At 47.5% G+C, this 17,883-nt stretch overlaps 1 protein-coding gene across 6 annotated transcripts in view; it reads right to left on the minus strand.

Moving 5' to 3' along the window:
* PGPEP1 (pyroglutamyl-peptidase I) overlaps positions 1 to 14,955 on the minus strand; it is a 32,982-nt gene extending 18,027 nt beyond the window's left edge. For 3 of the 6 annotated variants that reach the window (XM_049098103.1, XM_049098104.1, XM_049098105.1), the window contains exons 1-3: positions 13,803 to 13,924; positions 11,259 to 11,311; positions 8,715 to 8,844 (exon numbers count right to left, since the gene is read on the minus strand). Coding sequence is in view for 2 of the 6 variants with exons in the window: in XM_025458068.3 (XP_025313853.1) it covers positions 11,259 to 11,311; positions 13,803 to 13,836 (87 nt within the window). In the remaining 4 variants the exon portion in view is untranslated. Of the gene's footprint in view, positions 1 to 8,714; positions 8,845 to 11,258; positions 11,312 to 13,802; positions 13,925 to 14,110; positions 14,130 to 14,738 lie in introns of those variants that run through there. The other 3 variants (XM_025458069.3, XM_049098102.1, XM_025458068.3) reach the window with 3 other exon arrangements.
* Between the last annotated feature and the right edge of the window lie 2,928 nt (positions 14,956 to 17,883).

The raw sequence follows: 17,883 nt of genomic DNA on the forward strand, positions 1-17,883 counted from the left end.
CAATGCAGAGAGGGTCTGAGAACTAATGGGCATATATTTGTGCCAAGACCAGGGACAGAACCACTTGAAAGGAGCAAAGGGAACAACCCTCAGAGTTCACACAGGGTGTAAACACTTGGTGTTCTTACCAGCCAGAGTGGAAAAACTTTATAAGGAAGTGGAGAAAAAATTAGCCCCAGAATAAAGACTATTCTGGGCCTGCCTCACAAAACTTAACAGCAAGGCTGGAAAGGATCAAACTATTTCTAGCAACTTAATTGTCTCCCAGAACAAAAACTCAAGAACATGCAGAGGAAAGGAAAAAGTATTCAATGTCCCACAAAGTCAAATCCACAAGGCCTCGCATTAAACTGAAACTCCCCAAACAAGCAAAGAAGCAGAAAATTGCAAGCCATAATGAGGAGAAAAATCAATTGCTAGAAACAGGCCACTAGGGACGCCTGGGTGGCTCAGCAGTTGAGCATCTGCCTTCAGCCCAGGGTGATTCTGGAGTCCCGGGCTCGAGTCCCACATCGGGCTCCCTGCATGGAGCCTACCTCTCCCTCTGCCTGTGTCTCTGCCTCTCTCTCTGTGTGTATCTCTCATGAATAAATAAAATCTTTAAAAAAAAAAAAAAAAGGCCACTAAACAACAGAGAATTAATTAGTAGATAGACATTAAAAGAGCATATTTTAAAAATCCATACAGATCAAGTCTGAAGCCACCTCTCCACCAAGCCCAGGTCTCATCCCCAGACTTCAGAGGTAAGTACTGTTAACAGCACACACACCCATGCAGACCTATCCCCATTGATTATACAAACCTACCTGAGAAAACACATAGTATTCACTTTTACATCAAGGGTATCCTTGAGCAGTTACTGTTTTCTCCACTCAGAGGCCAGTTTCAGAGTTTTAGCTTCATTGTTACATGAAGATCTTATTCCTTCCCTTTTCCCCATGACACAATACTCCATTTCAGACACTAGCTGCCAGGGATTTAAAGATTTTGCTACACTGGAAATATTTAAGTGGCTTCCAAGTTTCCTCAAATACAAGCCATGTCACCTCAAACGTCCTTTGGGTTTGAGAAACGTCCAAGTACATTTCTTGCACCAATGTGTGAGGCATAAATGCTTATAAGTGACCTTACTGTGTTGTAAGTCAAGAACATCTTTACTTTTTTTTTTTTTTTTTAAGATTTTATTTGTTTACTCATGAGAGACACACAGAGAGAGAGAAGAGGCAGAGACACAGGCAGAGGGAGAAGCAGGCTCCATGCAGGGAGCCCGACATGGGACTCGATCCTGGGTCTCCAGGATCAGGCCCTGGGCCGAAGGCAGCGCTAAACTGCTGGGCCACCCAGACTGCCCCAAAAACTGCTTTTTAAATCTCTGACTCAGTACCTCCTAGAGGCAGGGAAAAACTTTAGAATTTATCAATGAATCTTCCCCTAATGCCTAAGAAGAGACCCACTGAGCCCTTTTTTCTCTTAAAAACAAATCCAGGGAGGCCTGGGTGGCTCAGCTGGTTAAGCAGCTGACTCTTGATTTTGGCTCAGGTCATGATCTCAGGGTCCTGGGATTAAGCTCTGCATCAGGTTCTAAGCTCAGCAGGGAGTTTGCTTGAGGATTCTCTCTCCCTCTCCCTCTGCCCCTCCCCATGCTTGCACATGCACACTCTCTCTCTACAATATACAAATAGGGATCCCTGGGTGGCACAGCGGTTTAGCGCCTGCCTTTGGCCCAGGGCGCGATCCTGGAGACCCGGGATCGAATCCCACGTCGGGCTCCCGGTGCATGGAGCCTGCTTCTCCCTCTGCCTATGTCTCTGCCTCTCTCTCTCTCTCTCTCTCTCTCTCTGTGACTATCATAAAAAAAAAAAAAAAAAAACTTAAAAAAATAAAATAAAAAAATAAAATATATAAATAAATCTTAAAAAAAACACCAAAAACAGAGACAATAGTAGAAATTGGATTTGATAAAAATGAAAAACTGTTTTGCATCAAAGAACACCATTAACAGAGTGAAAAGACAGCCCGTGAATTAGGGAAAATATTTGCAAATCACATATTTGACAAGGGATCAATATCTTGAACATATAAAGAATGCTTACCACTCAACTGAAAAAAAGAAAAAAACACCCAGATTTAAAACAGGCAAAGGAAATGAATTGACGTTTCTCCAAAGATACACAAATTGCCAAGTAAGTATATAAAAGGATGCTCAAAGTTACTAGTCACCAAGAAAATGCAAATCAGAATTCCAACAAGGTATCGTCCCACACCTGTCAGAATGGCTAGTATCAAAAAGACAAGAAGTAACTATTTTTGGTGAGGATATGGAGAAGTTGGAGCTCTTGAGCACTGCTGGTAGGAAAGCAAAATGGTGTGGCTTCTGTGGGAAATAATTGTTGTTCCTCAACCGGTTAAACATAGAATTACCATATGATCCAGCAAATACAAAATAATTGAAAACAGGGTCTTGAACACACATTTGCACACCCATGTTCATAGCTGCATTAGTCACCATAGCCAAGGGTGGAAACAATCCATATGTCCATGAACTAATGAATGGATTCACAAAATTTGGTCTCTCCATACAATAGAATAATTTCAGCCTTAAAAAGGAAGGGAAATTGGGATCCCTGGGTGGCTCAGCGATTTGGCGCCTGCCTTCAGCCCATGGCATGATCCTGGGCTCCCTGCATGGAGCCTGCTTCTCCCTCTGCCTGTGTCTCTGATTCTCTCTCTCTCTCTCTCTCTCTGTGTGTGTCTCATGAATAAATAAATAAAAATCTCAAAAAAAAAAAAAAAAAAAGGAAGGAAATTCTGATCTAGGCTACAACATGGATGAAACTTAAGGACATTATATTGAGTGAAAGAAGCCAGCTACAGAAGGACAATTACTATGTGATTTCACTTATATGAGGTCCCTAGGGGAGTCTCAATCCTTGAGGCAGAAAGTAGAACGGTGGGTGCCAGGGGCTGGGGGAAGAGAGCAGGAAGTTAGTGTTTAATGGGGACAGAGTGACAAGAGTTTCAGTCGGAGAAGATGAAAAAGTTCTGGAGAGGGACTGTGGTGATGGTTTCACAATAATGTGGACGTGCTTGATGCCACTGAACTGGACACTTAGACATGGTTAAGACAGTAAGGAGATTTTGGCTCAGGTCATGATCCCAGGGTCCTGGAATCGAGTCCCACATCAGGCTCCCTGCTCAGCAGGGAGTCTGCTTCTCCCTCTGCCCTTCCCCCCTGCTCATGATCTCTCTCTCTCTCTCTCTCTCTCTCACTCTCTCTCTCAAATAAAAAATCTTTTAAAAAATAAAACTAACTCAAGTAATTCTTTTGTACACAGTGTTTGGACTTTTTTGCCTTCAGGCTAAAGTCAAAAGGAACCATAAGAAAATGCTTAATTTAAATGCAAAAGCTTTCTTTTTGGAGAAGCAATTCTGAATTCTTTTCTCTTTGTTCTTGAATTGAACCAAGTGAGGGAGCAGAGGATCATGGGAGCAGAGTTCTCACCCCCACCCCCCACCTCCCCTGCTGTCAAAGGAGGAAGCCCTGAGGCTGGAAATAAAAAAACATCAAAGTAAACCAGGTCTTGCTGGATTAGAATTGAAGATATCTGTGTAAACTCCTGGGTTTTGACACAGGAATGCGTACAGGTAAGGGTGTGTATGTGTGTGTGCGTGAGTGAATGTTTCCACCTCTACCTGCTGACAGAGCTCAGAAGTAAAGACAACACCAGGAGCAGTGGTGTCACCCAGCTCCCAGCTCCTGGTTTTTAAATGTTATTATTGAAGACAAGAATGAAGCCTTTTTGTCAAAATTGCTGAGTTCAAGACTGGAGCAATGAAAATACATGGGTGAAAATACATGGAGTCCCCATATGATCATCAGTTCCCCTCCAAGGTGTCTGTATACCTAAGAGAAATGAAAATCTACACTGACATAAAAACTTTTACATAAATGCCCATAGCAGCATTATTCATGACAACTAGAAGGTGGAAATAACCCCAATATCCATCAATAAATGAATGGCTAGTAAAAATGTGGTATGTCCATACAATGGAATGTTACTCAACCATGAAAAGGAAGGAAGCCCTGACACATACACTACATCTTGGATGAAGCTTGAAAACATGATTCTGAATGAAAGAAGCCAGACATAAAAGGCCATATGTTGTATAATTTCATATAAAATGTCCAGAACTGACAAATCCATAGAGACAGAGACTAAATTAGTCATTATCAGGCACTGGGGAAAAGGAGGAATAGGGAGTGACAGCTAATGAATGACATGGGGTTTCTTTCTGGAGTGATGAGAATGTTCTGGAATTAGATTAGTGGGGATGGTTGTGCAATTCTGTGATTATACTACAAAAATTCCCACAAAATTATATATTTCAAAAGGGTGGATTTGGGGATCCCTGGGTGGCTCAATGGTTTAGCGCCTGCCTTCAACCCAGGGCGTGATCCTGGAGTCCCAGGATCAAGTTCTGCATCAGGCTCCCTGCATGGAGCCTGCTTCTCCCTCTGCCTGTGTCTCTGCCTCTCTCTCTGCGTCTCTCATGAATAAATAAATAAAAATCTTTTTTTTTTTTAAGGTGGATTTTATGGTACATAATTATTTCAATAGAGTTATATCTTGGGCTTTTGTTTTTGTTTTCTTTTCTTTTTTTTTTTTTTTTTTTTAGGACATGAAGCACCTGACATCCAACACTCAAGAAGAAATCAGAAAAGAAAAAAGAAAGGGATGCCCCAATAAATGCAGTGAAAGGTCCTGGATGGGATCGTGGAACAGAAAAAGGACATTAGTGAGATAATCCATGAAACCTGAATAAAGCCTCAAGTTTAGTTATAGTAATGGCTCAGTGTCTGGTTCTTCATTTTGAGAGATGTAGTAGTTACTTAAGATGTTAACACTAGGGTAAATCCAGTGAGGCATACATAAAATCTCCATATTCTCTTTGTAAGCTTTCTAAATTCATAAATTAATTTCTAAAATGATTCTGAAATAGCATTTATTTACAAACAGCCTGAAACCAAAAAAGAAAGATGTGCTCAGAGGACAATGGGGACATGGAAAAGGAACACAGGAGCCAGCCTGAAGGGGCTGCCATAAGCCAAGTCTGGGATAATTTGAACATCAAAACAGAGAGAGTAAGCAACTGTCATATATTGAGGACAGTAAGTATCCATGAGTCCACATGGATACAAATAGACTCCTAAAAGTAGAAGGCCATAAAAAGTGTCAAAGGAAAGATGAAATTAGAAACCCACCATTTGGTAACCATCAACTAAAATGTAACTGATTCAGGCAAGACTCACCAGGGGATGCTAAAAGAAGGGGGTAGAAGTCTAAAGAAGTATTTATCTGATACAAAGTATGGCACTATAGGATACTTTTTAATTACAAAGGGTAAGAGAGTAATGTTGTAGGAGAGAAGCCCACTAGATCTCACCTTTAGCAAGTCACCAAGGTCAATCAAAATCTTGTGGCTCCTGATACAATGCACCAAGAAGGACACAACATCACTTCTATGGGATTCCTGCCAAAACCAACACCCTCACTGCAATCATGAGGAAACATCAAACCAACCACCCTGAAGGATACTCTACAAGGAAGTGAGTGATCCCCAGCAAAGGTCCTGATGTTTGACACAAAGAAAGACTGAGGAACTTTCCAGATGACAGCGGATTAAAGAGATGAAACAACTGAACACAACATATGCTAGCATTTTTCTTTTGCTAGGAAGGACATTAATAAGGTGATTGGCAAAATCTGAATAAGGGCTGTAGATTTTAGAATTGTATCTATGTTAAATGAGTCTGATTTTTTTTTTTTAATGAGTCTGATTTTAATCATTGTGCTGAGGCTGTGTTTTAGGAAATACACAATGAATTATTTAGGGACCAAAAGGGTTATCATGTCTGCAATCGACTTTTAAGTGACCCAGAACAGGGGTGCCTGGCTGGCTCAGTGGGTGGAGCATATGGCTCTTGATCTCAGGGTGGTGAGTTCGAGCCCCACGTTGGGTGTAGAGATTGCTTAAATAAATACACATAAATAAATAAATAAATAAATAAATAACTCAGAACAGGGTAATTCCTCAAAAAAAAAAAAAAAAAAACAACTGAACAATGGAATTATAATATGATCCAGCAATTCCATTTCTGGATGTATATTCACAAAAATTTAAAGCAGGCTCTTAAAGAAATATTTGTACACTAGTGTTTGCAGCAGTGTTAGACACTATAGCTAATGTATGGAAGTCACTCAGGTGTCTATCAGTGGACAAATGGATGAGGAAAATGTGGTATATCCATAAGATGGAATATTATTCAGTCTTAAAAAGGAAAGAAATTCTATCCCAGGCTACAACATATATGAACTGTGAGGATACTATGCTAAGTGAAATCAGCCAGTCATGGGGTACTTGGGTAACTCAGTGGTTGAGCATCTGCCTTGGCTCAGGGCATGATCCCAGGGTCCTGGGATCGAGTCTTGCATCAGGATTCCTGCAGGGAGCCTGCTTCTCCCTCTGCCTGTGTCTCTGCCTCTCTCTCTCTCTCTGTGTGACTATCATAAATAAATAAAAAAATAAAAAAAAGTATCTAGCTACCTTATTATTTATTTATTAATATTTATTTATTTATTTATTTATTTATTTATTTATTTATTTTAGCTACCTAATTTATCTTTAGAGAAAGAGCAAATGTAATACAAGGTTAACATCTGGGAGAGGCTCCCTTGGTGGCTCAGTGGTTTAGGGCCTGCCTCTCTCTCTCTCTCTCTGTCTCTCATGAATAAATAAAGTCTTAAAAAATCTGGGGGAATCTAGGTAGGAAAGGACTTCCCTGCCCTATGCTTATAGCATGTCAAAATTTTTATTTAATTGCAATGAGAATAAAGACAGTTGCTTCTTCTCCCCCCAGGGCTGAGAGATGTCTCCAGCCAAAGCTTTACCTCAGCATGAGGTAAATAATCTTGTCTATCTTTATATCCTCTCACCAGGACCCCTCTTTTTTACCCTCCTCCCTCACTCCTTGAATTCCCCACTTTTATTTTCCTGTGGTCCTGGCAGTCCTTTCTGACAAGAGAAAATATGTTGAAAGGCCAGGAATTAAAAGAATCCATCTCCCAGGCTTAAACTGGGGACTTAAAGGATCATCTTTACTTGTTTGGTTCCAGCTGGGGAGTTGTCCCCCAGTTGAGCCTGTTGTCCACGGGGCACATGTACTTGGTGAACCACTTCCGTGGGCAGGGGGAAAAAGTATGCTAACTCGATTAGTGACCAACCCAAGAAAAATTCTCTGGGCACAGTAACCCCCCCCCCCCCCCCATAATTCCCCTGGTGGTCACTATGACATGGGATGTGCCAAGGCTGGATGCCTGGCTTGAGACCACAAACTCTCCCATGGATCCTCTCTGCCCCGCAGAATGGTCACTACGTGCTGAGCAGCCTCACTCGCCTAGAGCAACTCAAGGGTTATCTCCACTGGGTGATGTTTCTTGAGCATTACTGGGATGGCCACACGCCCACAGCGGTTCTCAGTAGTAGGAAATGGGTTGACATCACCAGAAAGCCACAGAGTGAGTCACTTTCTTATTTCAACTTTTTTTTTTTTTTTTTTAAGTAAGCTCCACATCTAACGCAGGACTCAAACTCACAACTCTGAGATTAAGAGTTGCATGCCCTATTGACTAGCCAGCCAGGTGCCCTGTGAGTCACCTTCTTGTCCTAATCTTTGTTCCTCATATCCTCTGGGTCCTCACCTACCCTGCCCCCACCACCTGGGGGAAGAAAATCTAAAATAAGAAAACTGTCACCGAAAATATACCACCACCACCACTCCCAACCTACCCTACCCCCTCACCCCTGGCCCACAGCATCCCCACAGTGAGACATCCACGTGAGTGCCAAAGACCTTGAGAGGAGCATCCCTGTTGTTTCATTATTAAGGAGCAAACTCCAAAGCCCCCTAATGCCAATGTCAGTGGGAAGAGGGGGTGAGTAGGGAAGAGAGCCAAGTACCACTCCCACCACCAACTCAGGCCAAGCAAAAGCAGCTGGCACACAGGGGACACAGAGGCTGTGCCACCCTGTTCATTTGCAACTTGAGACCAGTCAAAAGTCATGTAAGATGACTGAGGCCAGGACAGCAACTGCCTCCAGGGCAGTGTGGGGAATGCTGGGGGAGGGGGGGCCAAATGGGAGGGAACATTCTAGGTTGATGGAAAGGTTCACTATCTTAATTGAAGCATCGGTGACATCGGTATAAATACTGTTCCCCGAAGTGGTAAGGGTACTGAAGATCTGTACGTGTCACTTTATGTAAATTATTCCCCAATTTTAGAGAAGGCAGTGAAGGGGAAGGAGCAAGCTATATGGTTCATCCAAAGTTATTAGAAGTGGGTGGTTTGTCATCTAGCTAAATTCTTGTCTCTGAACACTTTCTGTTCCAACAGAGCTGGCCCATTCTCCCAGGGGAGGAGGGGAGTGGCAGCAAACCCAAGTCCCGCAACACTGCAGCGACCGCAGCCGCCAAGCACACACCGTGAAAAGAACAGGGCTCACGCGCCCCAGACCCCAGACGGCGCATTGTCTACACCCCAGTCTACCTGACAAGACCCCGCCGAGAGGCCGCATCTGACCGATTCCCTTGACCCCTCAACAAAGACCCCCTTTGTTCCCTGGTTAATATCCTTAGCAGGTCTGTCTAGACTCACTGTGGCAGTAATTGTCCCGTGATGTCACCAGGACCTGTGACCCAGCTCCTCCTCGCTGTGCTTGGGCAGAGAACACTCCAGATGGCCCCAAGCCAAGGGGGTCCCGGCCCTTGACACCCACCTGAGCCTCCTAGGAAGAGAGAGACCTGCAGCCAGTGTCCCACGTCCACCACCCTAGACCTGGGGGAGACAAGATGCTCCAAAAATGCAGCCTGTGGGAGGTGCTTAGGGGCAGGACCATGCTGGGGAATGATCAGACCTGGGGGGGGGGTATGCCTCTGTCCTCAGCACTCCCACCTCCCCAGTGTGGCTGGTAGGAAACGGTTCACTCTTCCACTAGAGCACAAGTTCATCCAAGGTGGGAAGAAGTAGAGTCATATGAGAGAGAGGGACAGAGAACAGGGGAGAGGAGAGTGACAGAGACAGAGAAAGAAGTGGAGACCTGATGGGAGAGAGACCCACAGAAAGGCCTAATGTAACTGAGAAAGACACACAAGGGGAGAGTGACAGATGGAGAAAGACATGGAGACATAAGGGGAGAGAGGGAGAGACCAAAGGCAGGCTGAGAGAGACCTCTCGAAAGGCAGGTAGAGAAGGGGGAGACAAGAGAAGTTAGCTGATCCCTGAGGCAGGAGGAGTTCCTTCTACGGATGACAGCTTGGGCTTCAGAAAAATCCGTGGGGACAAGAAGTTAACTGTGGCCCACTATGGGTTACAAAACTCCCATCTTCAGCCTGAAGTGACCAACACGAACTGCCACCCACAACTCATGTCTGGGTCACACCAAGAACACTCCGAGCCATATTTTCTTGAGGGATAGAATGAACCCATCCAATGGGACACCTTTACCTGCACAAATCTGTTTTATCCAGGACAACTAAAACACACCAGGGGCAGCTCCCAGCCACCCCACAGGTGGATCCCGCAGACACTGTGCTGCCAGAAGGCACCAGACCCAAGTGTAACTCCACTGACGACAAGTTCTAGAACAGGCCACACCCAAGGGGGGGTTCAGCAGAGAGATGCACACCTGAGGGAAAATAGCTATGAGGGGCCACAAAGAGCTTCTGTGATGAGAAAGGGGCTGGGAGTGTTCTAGATCTTGATAAAGACACAGGTGAGGTGGAGGTGCACAGGCATAAATTTTTGTGGGGCTACACTGATGCACTCACTCAGAGTGTATATGTGCAACTCCAGCTTTTTGTTTTTGTTTTAAAGGGAAACAGTCACATCTGGGAAGGTTGGCGTCTTTTTATTCGTGGCATGGTAGAGAATCCTCTCTTCTTGTTTCATAAGCTTGAGGAAGAAAATTGGAAAGTCTTCCAGAGGCGAGGTCTGGCAAGATGGGCGACCAAAATATAAGGGGCATTTCCCCTCTGGCAGCAGGATGAAAAGCTGCCATCCTCCACCATCCACATCCCAAAGCTCAGAGGGATTTCCAAAGATTGTTTAATTGATTTTTCTCCTATTTAGATGCAGATCATAGTGTCTGGGGCCCAGGAATTCAGACACACGGCTTTGTGTCCACTCAGCCCCGTGAAGGCTCCTGTCTGAAACTCGCACAAAGCCAGACACACAACGTCTTCAGAAACACGCTGTTTCCTTTTTGTCTGGGGCTCCAGGGAGCGGGTGCAACGATCAGAGCCTCGGACACGCTCCCATCTGCAGGGTCCTGGGGACCTCGTTCTTCTGTCCCGCTCACAAAGTGGGGTGAATTTTTTTTTAAAGGGAAGTAGCCAAGATTTTGAGGTCTATACTAGGCATGATATAAAAGGTGAGGGGCCCCCAAACTAGGGATTGACACACTGAGGTTTCAACTTGGATTTTTCTCCAAATTCAGAGCTCTGGAGTGAAAAGCAGGGGATGCTTTAAATCAAGCAGCTAATGGGCTAGGATTAACATGAGTTTGGCTCCAGTCTCTGCAGATCTGATTTATATAAGGAGAAAACGTTTCTCTCTTTCTCTCTCCCCATTGTTCCCGTCTGTCTCTCCCAAATGCCCCATCTGACAAAGAAAGTGGAAGGCCTGCAGGCTGACAACCTGCTCAGGACAGTGGAAAAGACACCCCCCTACACATAATATGCAGCCTTCTCCTCCCCCAGCTGCTTGGAAGTAAAAGTGAGGGTCATTATATCCTCTCTACAAGGTTAATACACCTCTCAACATCCCTGCCTAGTCACCCTTAAACGTGGCTGGGGCATGAGGCACTTTTAAGTCAGTGCCACTCCAGTTTCCTGGCTATGTGACCTCAGATAACTCTCTCCGGGCCTCAGTTGCCTAATCAGTAAATTGGGCACAAGAATAAGCACACCCAACCACACAAAGGTTATGGGGGGAGTTCAGGATGCTTGGTGCAGAGCAAGCCAACGAGTGTAAGTTATAGTGGTTACCATTTGGAAAAATGTGTATATCAGACTTAAACGTTTTTGCAGGAAGCTTCAAGGGAGACGTTCTCTTCATAAATTCCTTCCTCTCTTTGGTGCCATATATTTCCAGGGGGACCCCAGCCCTGAGCCTGATTCCTACCCTTCAGATCTGAGTTACCTGGACTGCAATCCAGCTGGCGTTCACGGTATGTTCCCCAAAAGGGCCAAACCCTGAAAAAAAAAAAAAACGACAACAACAGTAAAAGCAGCATATCACCACCCAGTGACCTTCTCTAGCCTGCCCAGGATCAGGCCGCTGCCTCTACCCGGCAGAACAGAACAGGGAACTTTGGGAAGAGCCACCATCTGGGACAATGTCAGGGGCCTGATCCTGCATTCTGGGGTGCACCCAGGGCCCTTCAGAGCACCCCCCCACCCCCCTGCTCTTAACTGCTTTTAACTGTCCTTTCTCCCCCCTCCTTTATTTTAAATTTTTTTTTTTTTTTAAAGATTTTTAAATGTATTCATGAGAGACAGAGAAAGGAGGTAGAGACATAGGCAGAGGGAGAAGCAGACTCCATGTAGGGAGCCTGACATGGGACTGGATCCCCAGATGCTGGGATCACGCCCTGAGCCAAAGGCAGATGCTCAGCCACCCAGGCATCCTGGAGCCTGGCTATTTAAAGAAAGAACACTTAAGACTGATTCTGAATGAAAAAGGATATTGGAGAAGGGGTTTCTGAAGGAGACTTTTTGAGATTTTTTAAAAAGATTTTATTTATGTATTCATGATCATGAGAGACACACACAGAGAGAGAGAGAGAGAGAGGCAGAGACACAGGCAGAGGGAGAAGCAGGCTCCATGAGGAGAGCCGGATGTAGGACTCGATCCCAGGACCCTGGGTTCCTGCCCTGAGCCAAAGGCAGATGCTCAACCACTGGGCCACCCAGGCATCACTTAACTGTCCTTTCTTGTTTCCACCTTCACCTGACCCTTGTGCCCAGCAATGAGCCAGTGGCCTGCTTTTGCCCCAGAAAGGGCTGGCCTTTTCCCTTCTCAATTTTCTCCACTATCCCTGAGCCCCATCTATAATTATTTTATCACTGTCTTGGTATAGGGCCCCTGTGCCCTGTGAATCACCACAAAGTGAAGAATGGCCCTTATGGGATACATGTGGGTGTCTCCCAGGCCAGGCTGTCCAGACACCATCCTGCCACCCTCCACCCCACTTGTTCAAACTCCAGGCTCCACTTAACAAACCAAGAGAGTGGCCTGAGGATGTGCTAAGTGTTCTGCATGCACTGTGGCATTTGGCCTCACTGAACCCCCTTCCAGGCAAGGCTGTTTCCTGGGCCCCTTTTATAAGAGTGGCACTCAGGGCACAGACAGGTGAAAACAGTTGCCCAGGGTCACATAGCAAGTAGCCAGAAGAGCTGGGATTTGAAACTAGACCCATGGGAGTCCAAAGCTCTTCTATTCTAAACACCCTGTCACCCTGCCTAGAAATGAACATCTGGCAAGAGAGGCTGCCCTAGAAGTATGGGTCACTCCAGCTGGACTGAGGGTCCCATATGGTGTCATGGCCCTGGGAGGGACGCTGTATCCTGGAACAGCAGCTTCCCCACCCTCTTAGAGGAGGCAGGACCCCTCCCTCCACCCTCTCTCCTCTCTTGCATAGACCAAGTATGAGTCCCAGCTCGGCCACCTCCAAACAGGGTGACCTCTGTAAGCCTCCGTTTCCCCTCTGCAAAAGAGATGGTACAGGTAATGAATCCATGCAAGAAAATGCCCAGTCCAGTGGCTGCCTGCACAGTCCAGTACTAGAAGAACAAATACCAGATACAGGGGGGTGGAGGTGGGGGGAGCAACCCTCCCCCAGTTACACACACCTGTGAATGCCTTCCTCCATCTTCCTGGATCAGCCTCACCCTCCCGGGGCCACAAAACACTTGTGTGAATCTTAGCTGGATCTCCCACTCTGACCCGTCAAAATGACCCCCCAACCAGAGGCCGGGCGGAAGTTGACGCCCACGTGGCCCTGAGGCGGAGTCTTCTCAAGGAAGAACAGTTAGTTTCAGGGAGTTGGTGACAGTGGGGACGGGCTCACCCATAAACAACCCGGGGAGAAACGATTTTGACCCACACGGTCCTGGGGACGGACGACAGGGGGAGCGGCCGGCCACCCAGGGTTCCCCGACCTCCTCTTGCTCTTGCCTCGGAGAACAGCCCCCCATTAGCACAGGGCTGGGGGAGCAGTGGCTGGCAGAAGGCTCATTTGTCACTGGGGCACTTCCTGCCCGCAAATCGGCTTTGTGCCCTGGGGCAGTGGGTGGGGACAGGCCCGACCTCGGGACGGGCAGGAAGGGGAAGTCCAGTCCAGTCCCTGGCCGGTCAGACGGAACAGACAGGTGCCCAGAGGACCACTGCGCTCACCCGGGGAAGGAAGGACGCCAGAGGGGCCCGCTCCGCGCGGGGCACTTGACCGGACCCCCACACCCCAGCCTGCCGCGGCCCCTGACAGTAGGACCGCAAGGGGCCCCCCCTTCTGCACTTTCTACGTGTTGCGCGGACTGAGCTGGGAGATGACATCTTCCAAACCTGGGACGACTTCTAGCCTCTGCCCCTCCCGCACCACCCCGCCCCTGCTAACCCCGCCGGCTCTGGAGCCGCCCAACCCGCCCCTGCCCGCGGCCACTGTCAGCGCGCCTGCCTTCAGCGTACCCGTCACCACCACCGCCTTCCTGGGCTGCTCCATGGCGGGATCGGGCTGCGCCTCTGACGCGCTCCTGGCCCGACTGGCGAGTCGGCCGCCGCAGCCGCCGCCGTCCGGCCCCGCGCCGCCCCGGCCCCGCCCCGGCCCCGCCCCCCGGCCCCGCCCCGCCCCCGCTCAGGCCCCGCCCAGGCCCCGGCCCCAGCAGGGCGGCTCGGCGTGCGCGCCCCCGGGCCCGAGACGCAGCGTGCGCGCCCCGCCCCCGCCCCTGAGTCCCGAGCGCCCGGCTCCGCGCCTCTGCCGAGCTCAGTTTCCCCACCTGGGAGATGGGTACAGCTCGTTCTGTACGCCGTGGCCGCTTGAACTCACTGAGTCAGGCGCTGCGGCGAGCAGGTTGTTTACTCCGCGTGTCTCTGAGCGCCCGCGGGCTGCCCGCCCCTGGGAGTTCTTGGCTTCCTCCCCCGCCACCTCCCTGTGAGACCGCGTCATTCACTCCGTTTTGCGGAGGAAGAACCTGAGGAGACTTGGTTCGTTGGGCCGCTGGACTAGAGCCTCCTGGAGTCAGAGAAGAGGCATGTATGTGGGCCGGGAGGTTGAGAGGAGAGCGGGATAAAGTGAAAACACAGCAGCACAGTAAAGTGGTGCCCAAGGTCCTCTGCAGGCTCTCATGTTGCAAAGGAGGCTGATGTGGCTCCACAGACCTCGGCCTCCCCTCTCTCCATCTCCGCAACACTCAATCCACTTCTAGCCCCAACAGTCCTTCAACAGCTTAGCAGAGTCCCACCCCAGGGCCTTTGCACTTGCTGTTCCTTATCCGCAAACCTAGCTGCTTCTCTTTCTTCAGGAGTCAGCTGAACGTCGCCTCTTCCTGGGGGTTCTACTTACCCTCCCTGGCTGAGATCCTTCATCCCACCCCTCACTCTCTGTGAGCAGGTCCATCTCCTTACCTTGCTTCATCCTCTTTGTAGCAGTGATCACATTTGATTATAGACACTGCTTTTCTGGTTTGTTTCCCATTTCTTCTGACATAGGGATTAGGACTTCTAGGACAAGGATGAGTCTCCATTATAGCAGTGTCTGTGTACCCAATATGTGCCTGACATACAGTAGGTCACCCACTAATGTTGATCAGAGACCAGAATTTCTCCAAAAACAGCCAGAAAACTAAAGCTGAGTTTCTGACCACATCATCAGAAAAACAGGACTAGACCTTGGACTTGGGTCTCTGACATATCATTCCAAGCAGCTTTGGTCTGAGATTAGCTAGAGTACTGATGACTCAAGAACCATCTGCCTCTGACCCTGGCCTCGGAATACCCAGGGCAGAGTTCATTGGACTGGCCTGGAGCCCTGGTTTACAAGCACAGACCAGAGGTCACATACTCAGTGGCTATTTTGGTCTCTGGCAGCTTCAGGTAGAATTCAGAAAACCTGAGAGCCAGCCTAAACCAGCTGTGGGGGCAAAATCCAAGCCAAGTGGGAGAAGAGAATGAACAAAAATCTCACCAAGGATCACGTTTCATAACTCCAACATGTAATAAGTATCTGCCCGCATTGCTAGAAGCCAGCGTTGTGGAGGGAGGGAAGCTACATCATTTTCCTTCACCCTATTGTACAAGAGGAAGGAAACATATATAACATCCAGAGTTGGTGGGCAGCCCAGGTGGCTCAGCGATTTAGCGCCGCCTTCAGCCCAGGGCCTAATCCTGGAGACCTGGGATGGAGTCCCACGTCAGGCTCCCTGCATGGAGCCTGCTTCTGCCTGTGTCTCTGTCTCTCTGTCTCTGTCTCTCTCTCTGTTTGTGTGTCTCTCATGAATAAATAAATAAAATCTTTAAAAAAAAAAAACAGGGATCCCTGGGTGGCGCAGCGGTTTGGTGCCTGCCTTTGGCCCAGGGCGCGATCCTGGAGACCCGGGATCGAATCCCACATCGGGCTCCTGGTGCATGGAGCCTGCTTCTCCCTCTGCCTGTGTCTCTGCCTCTCTCTCTCTCTCTCTCTCTGTGACTATCATAAATAAATAAAAATTAAAAAAAAAATAAATAAATAAAATAAAATAAAAAAAATAAAAAAAAAAACATCCAGAGTTGGTGCTGATGGGGAGAAACTGAGTCACACACTACTGCTGAGACTGGACAGGAGAAATGCTCAGATACACTGGTAGCCCAAGCCACACTTTGGCCCTGTCTGAGCATGTCACTGGTGTTTTCTTTCTTAACCTCACAAAACCCTTTTGAGGGGAGACTGTTCTTATCCCACTTTTCAAGTATGGAAACTGAGGCCCAGAGCAGCTCAGTCACTTGTCCCAGGGTCACATATGGGAGAGACAGGGATTTGGAGCAGGAGTACATAGGCCTGTCCTTAGGGAGAACAAACAGCCCCCAAAATATCCTGGCTGACGCTTGCAAAGTCTGTGCTCAAGGATTTGCTTTGCAACAGTGGTAGGATAGATGAAAGGGCAGGGAGAAACAGAGAGAACTTAAAAAAAAATAATAAGATTAGGGGTTGTCTGGGTGACTCAGTCAATTAAGCAGCCACTCTTGATTTTGGCTCAGGTCATGATCTCATGGGCCTGGGATCGAGCCCCATTTAGGGCTCCAAACTCAGTGGGGAGTCTGCTTGAGGATTCTCTCTCCCTCTGCCCCTCCCTCTGCTCACAGGCATGTGTTCACTCTCTTTCTCAAATAAATCAATAAATCTTTTTTTTTAAAGATTTTATTTATTTATTCATAGAGACGCAGAGAGAGAGGCAGAGACACAGGCAGAGGGAGAAGCAGGCTCCATGCAGAGAGCCTGAGGTGGGACTCCATCCAGGGTCTCCAGGATCACGCCCTGGGCTGCAGGCGGCGCTAAACCGCTGCACCACCGGGGCTGCCCTAAATCAATAAATCTTAAAAAAAAAAAAAAAAAAAAAAAAGCAAGATGGTGACTTGGAAAGCCAAGTGCAATAAAGTACTGCTGCCACCTGGAAAAGCTTGGCAGTTCCTCAAGAAGTTAAACATAGTTACCAGAGGACCAGCAATTCCACTCCTAGGTATAGACCCAAAATAATTGCAAATAGGTGTTCAAACAAATGCTTGTACGTGAATGTTCATGACAACACCATACAATTGCCAAAAGGTCAGTACGAACAAATGTCCATCAACGGATGAATGGGGAAAGAAAATTGGTCTATCCAGGCAATGGATTATTACCCAGCCATAAAAAGGGAGTTCTGATACATGCATGGATGAACCTTGAAAACATCATGCCTAGTGAAGGAAGCCAGCTACAAAAGGCCACAGAGTGTAGGATTCCACCTATATGAGATCTCCAGAACAGGGAAGTCCATAGAGATAGAAAGGAGATTAATGGTTGCCAGGGGCTGGGGGAGGGGGCAGGGAGACTGCTCATGGGGGTGGGGTTTGCTTTTGGGTGATGAAAATGTTCCAGAACGACATAAAGGTGATGGTTGCACAACATGGTAAATGTATATAATGCCAATGGATTATACACTTTAAAGTGGTTTAAGTGATAAGTTTTACATTATGTTCATTTTATCATAAGGAAGGAAGGAAGGGAGGGAGGGAGGGAGGGAGGGAGGGAGGGAGGGAGGGAGGGAGGGAGGGAAAGGAAAGGAAGGAAGGAAAGGAAAGGAAAGGAAGGAGGGAGGGAGGAAAAGAAAAAGAGGGACGCCTGGGTGGCTCAGCGATTGAGTGTCTGCCTTTGGCTCAGGGAGTGATCCTGGAGTCCCAGGATCCAGTCCCACATCAGGTTCCCTGCATGGAGCCTCCTTCTCCCTCTGCCTGTGTCTTTACCTCTCTTTCTGTCTCTCTCATGAATAAATAAATAAAATCTTAGAAAAAAATAAAAGAAAGAAAACATTTTGAGCATTCCCAGATAAGAATAAGCTCTCTCAGGCTTCTCTGGTACCTGAGGACACATCCCGTTCGTGGATGCACAAAATAAGTCAAAATAAAACACAGATGCTCGCAGCCACAGTTCAATGTTCTGGTGGCTTGATGCTGGGATGCTGAGTGCAGTTCTCAGAGAAGGCACTTGGCTTGCTGCAGAACAAACGCTGAAGGTTATCTTTGCTTTTCACCCTTTTTC

This window comes from Canis lupus, chromosome 20, assembly GCF_003254725.2.
Source record: "Canis lupus dingo isolate Sandy chromosome 20, ASM325472v2, whole genome shotgun sequence".
In the NCBI taxonomy this organism is placed as follows: domain Eukaryota; kingdom Metazoa; phylum Chordata; class Mammalia; order Carnivora; family Canidae; genus Canis; species Canis lupus.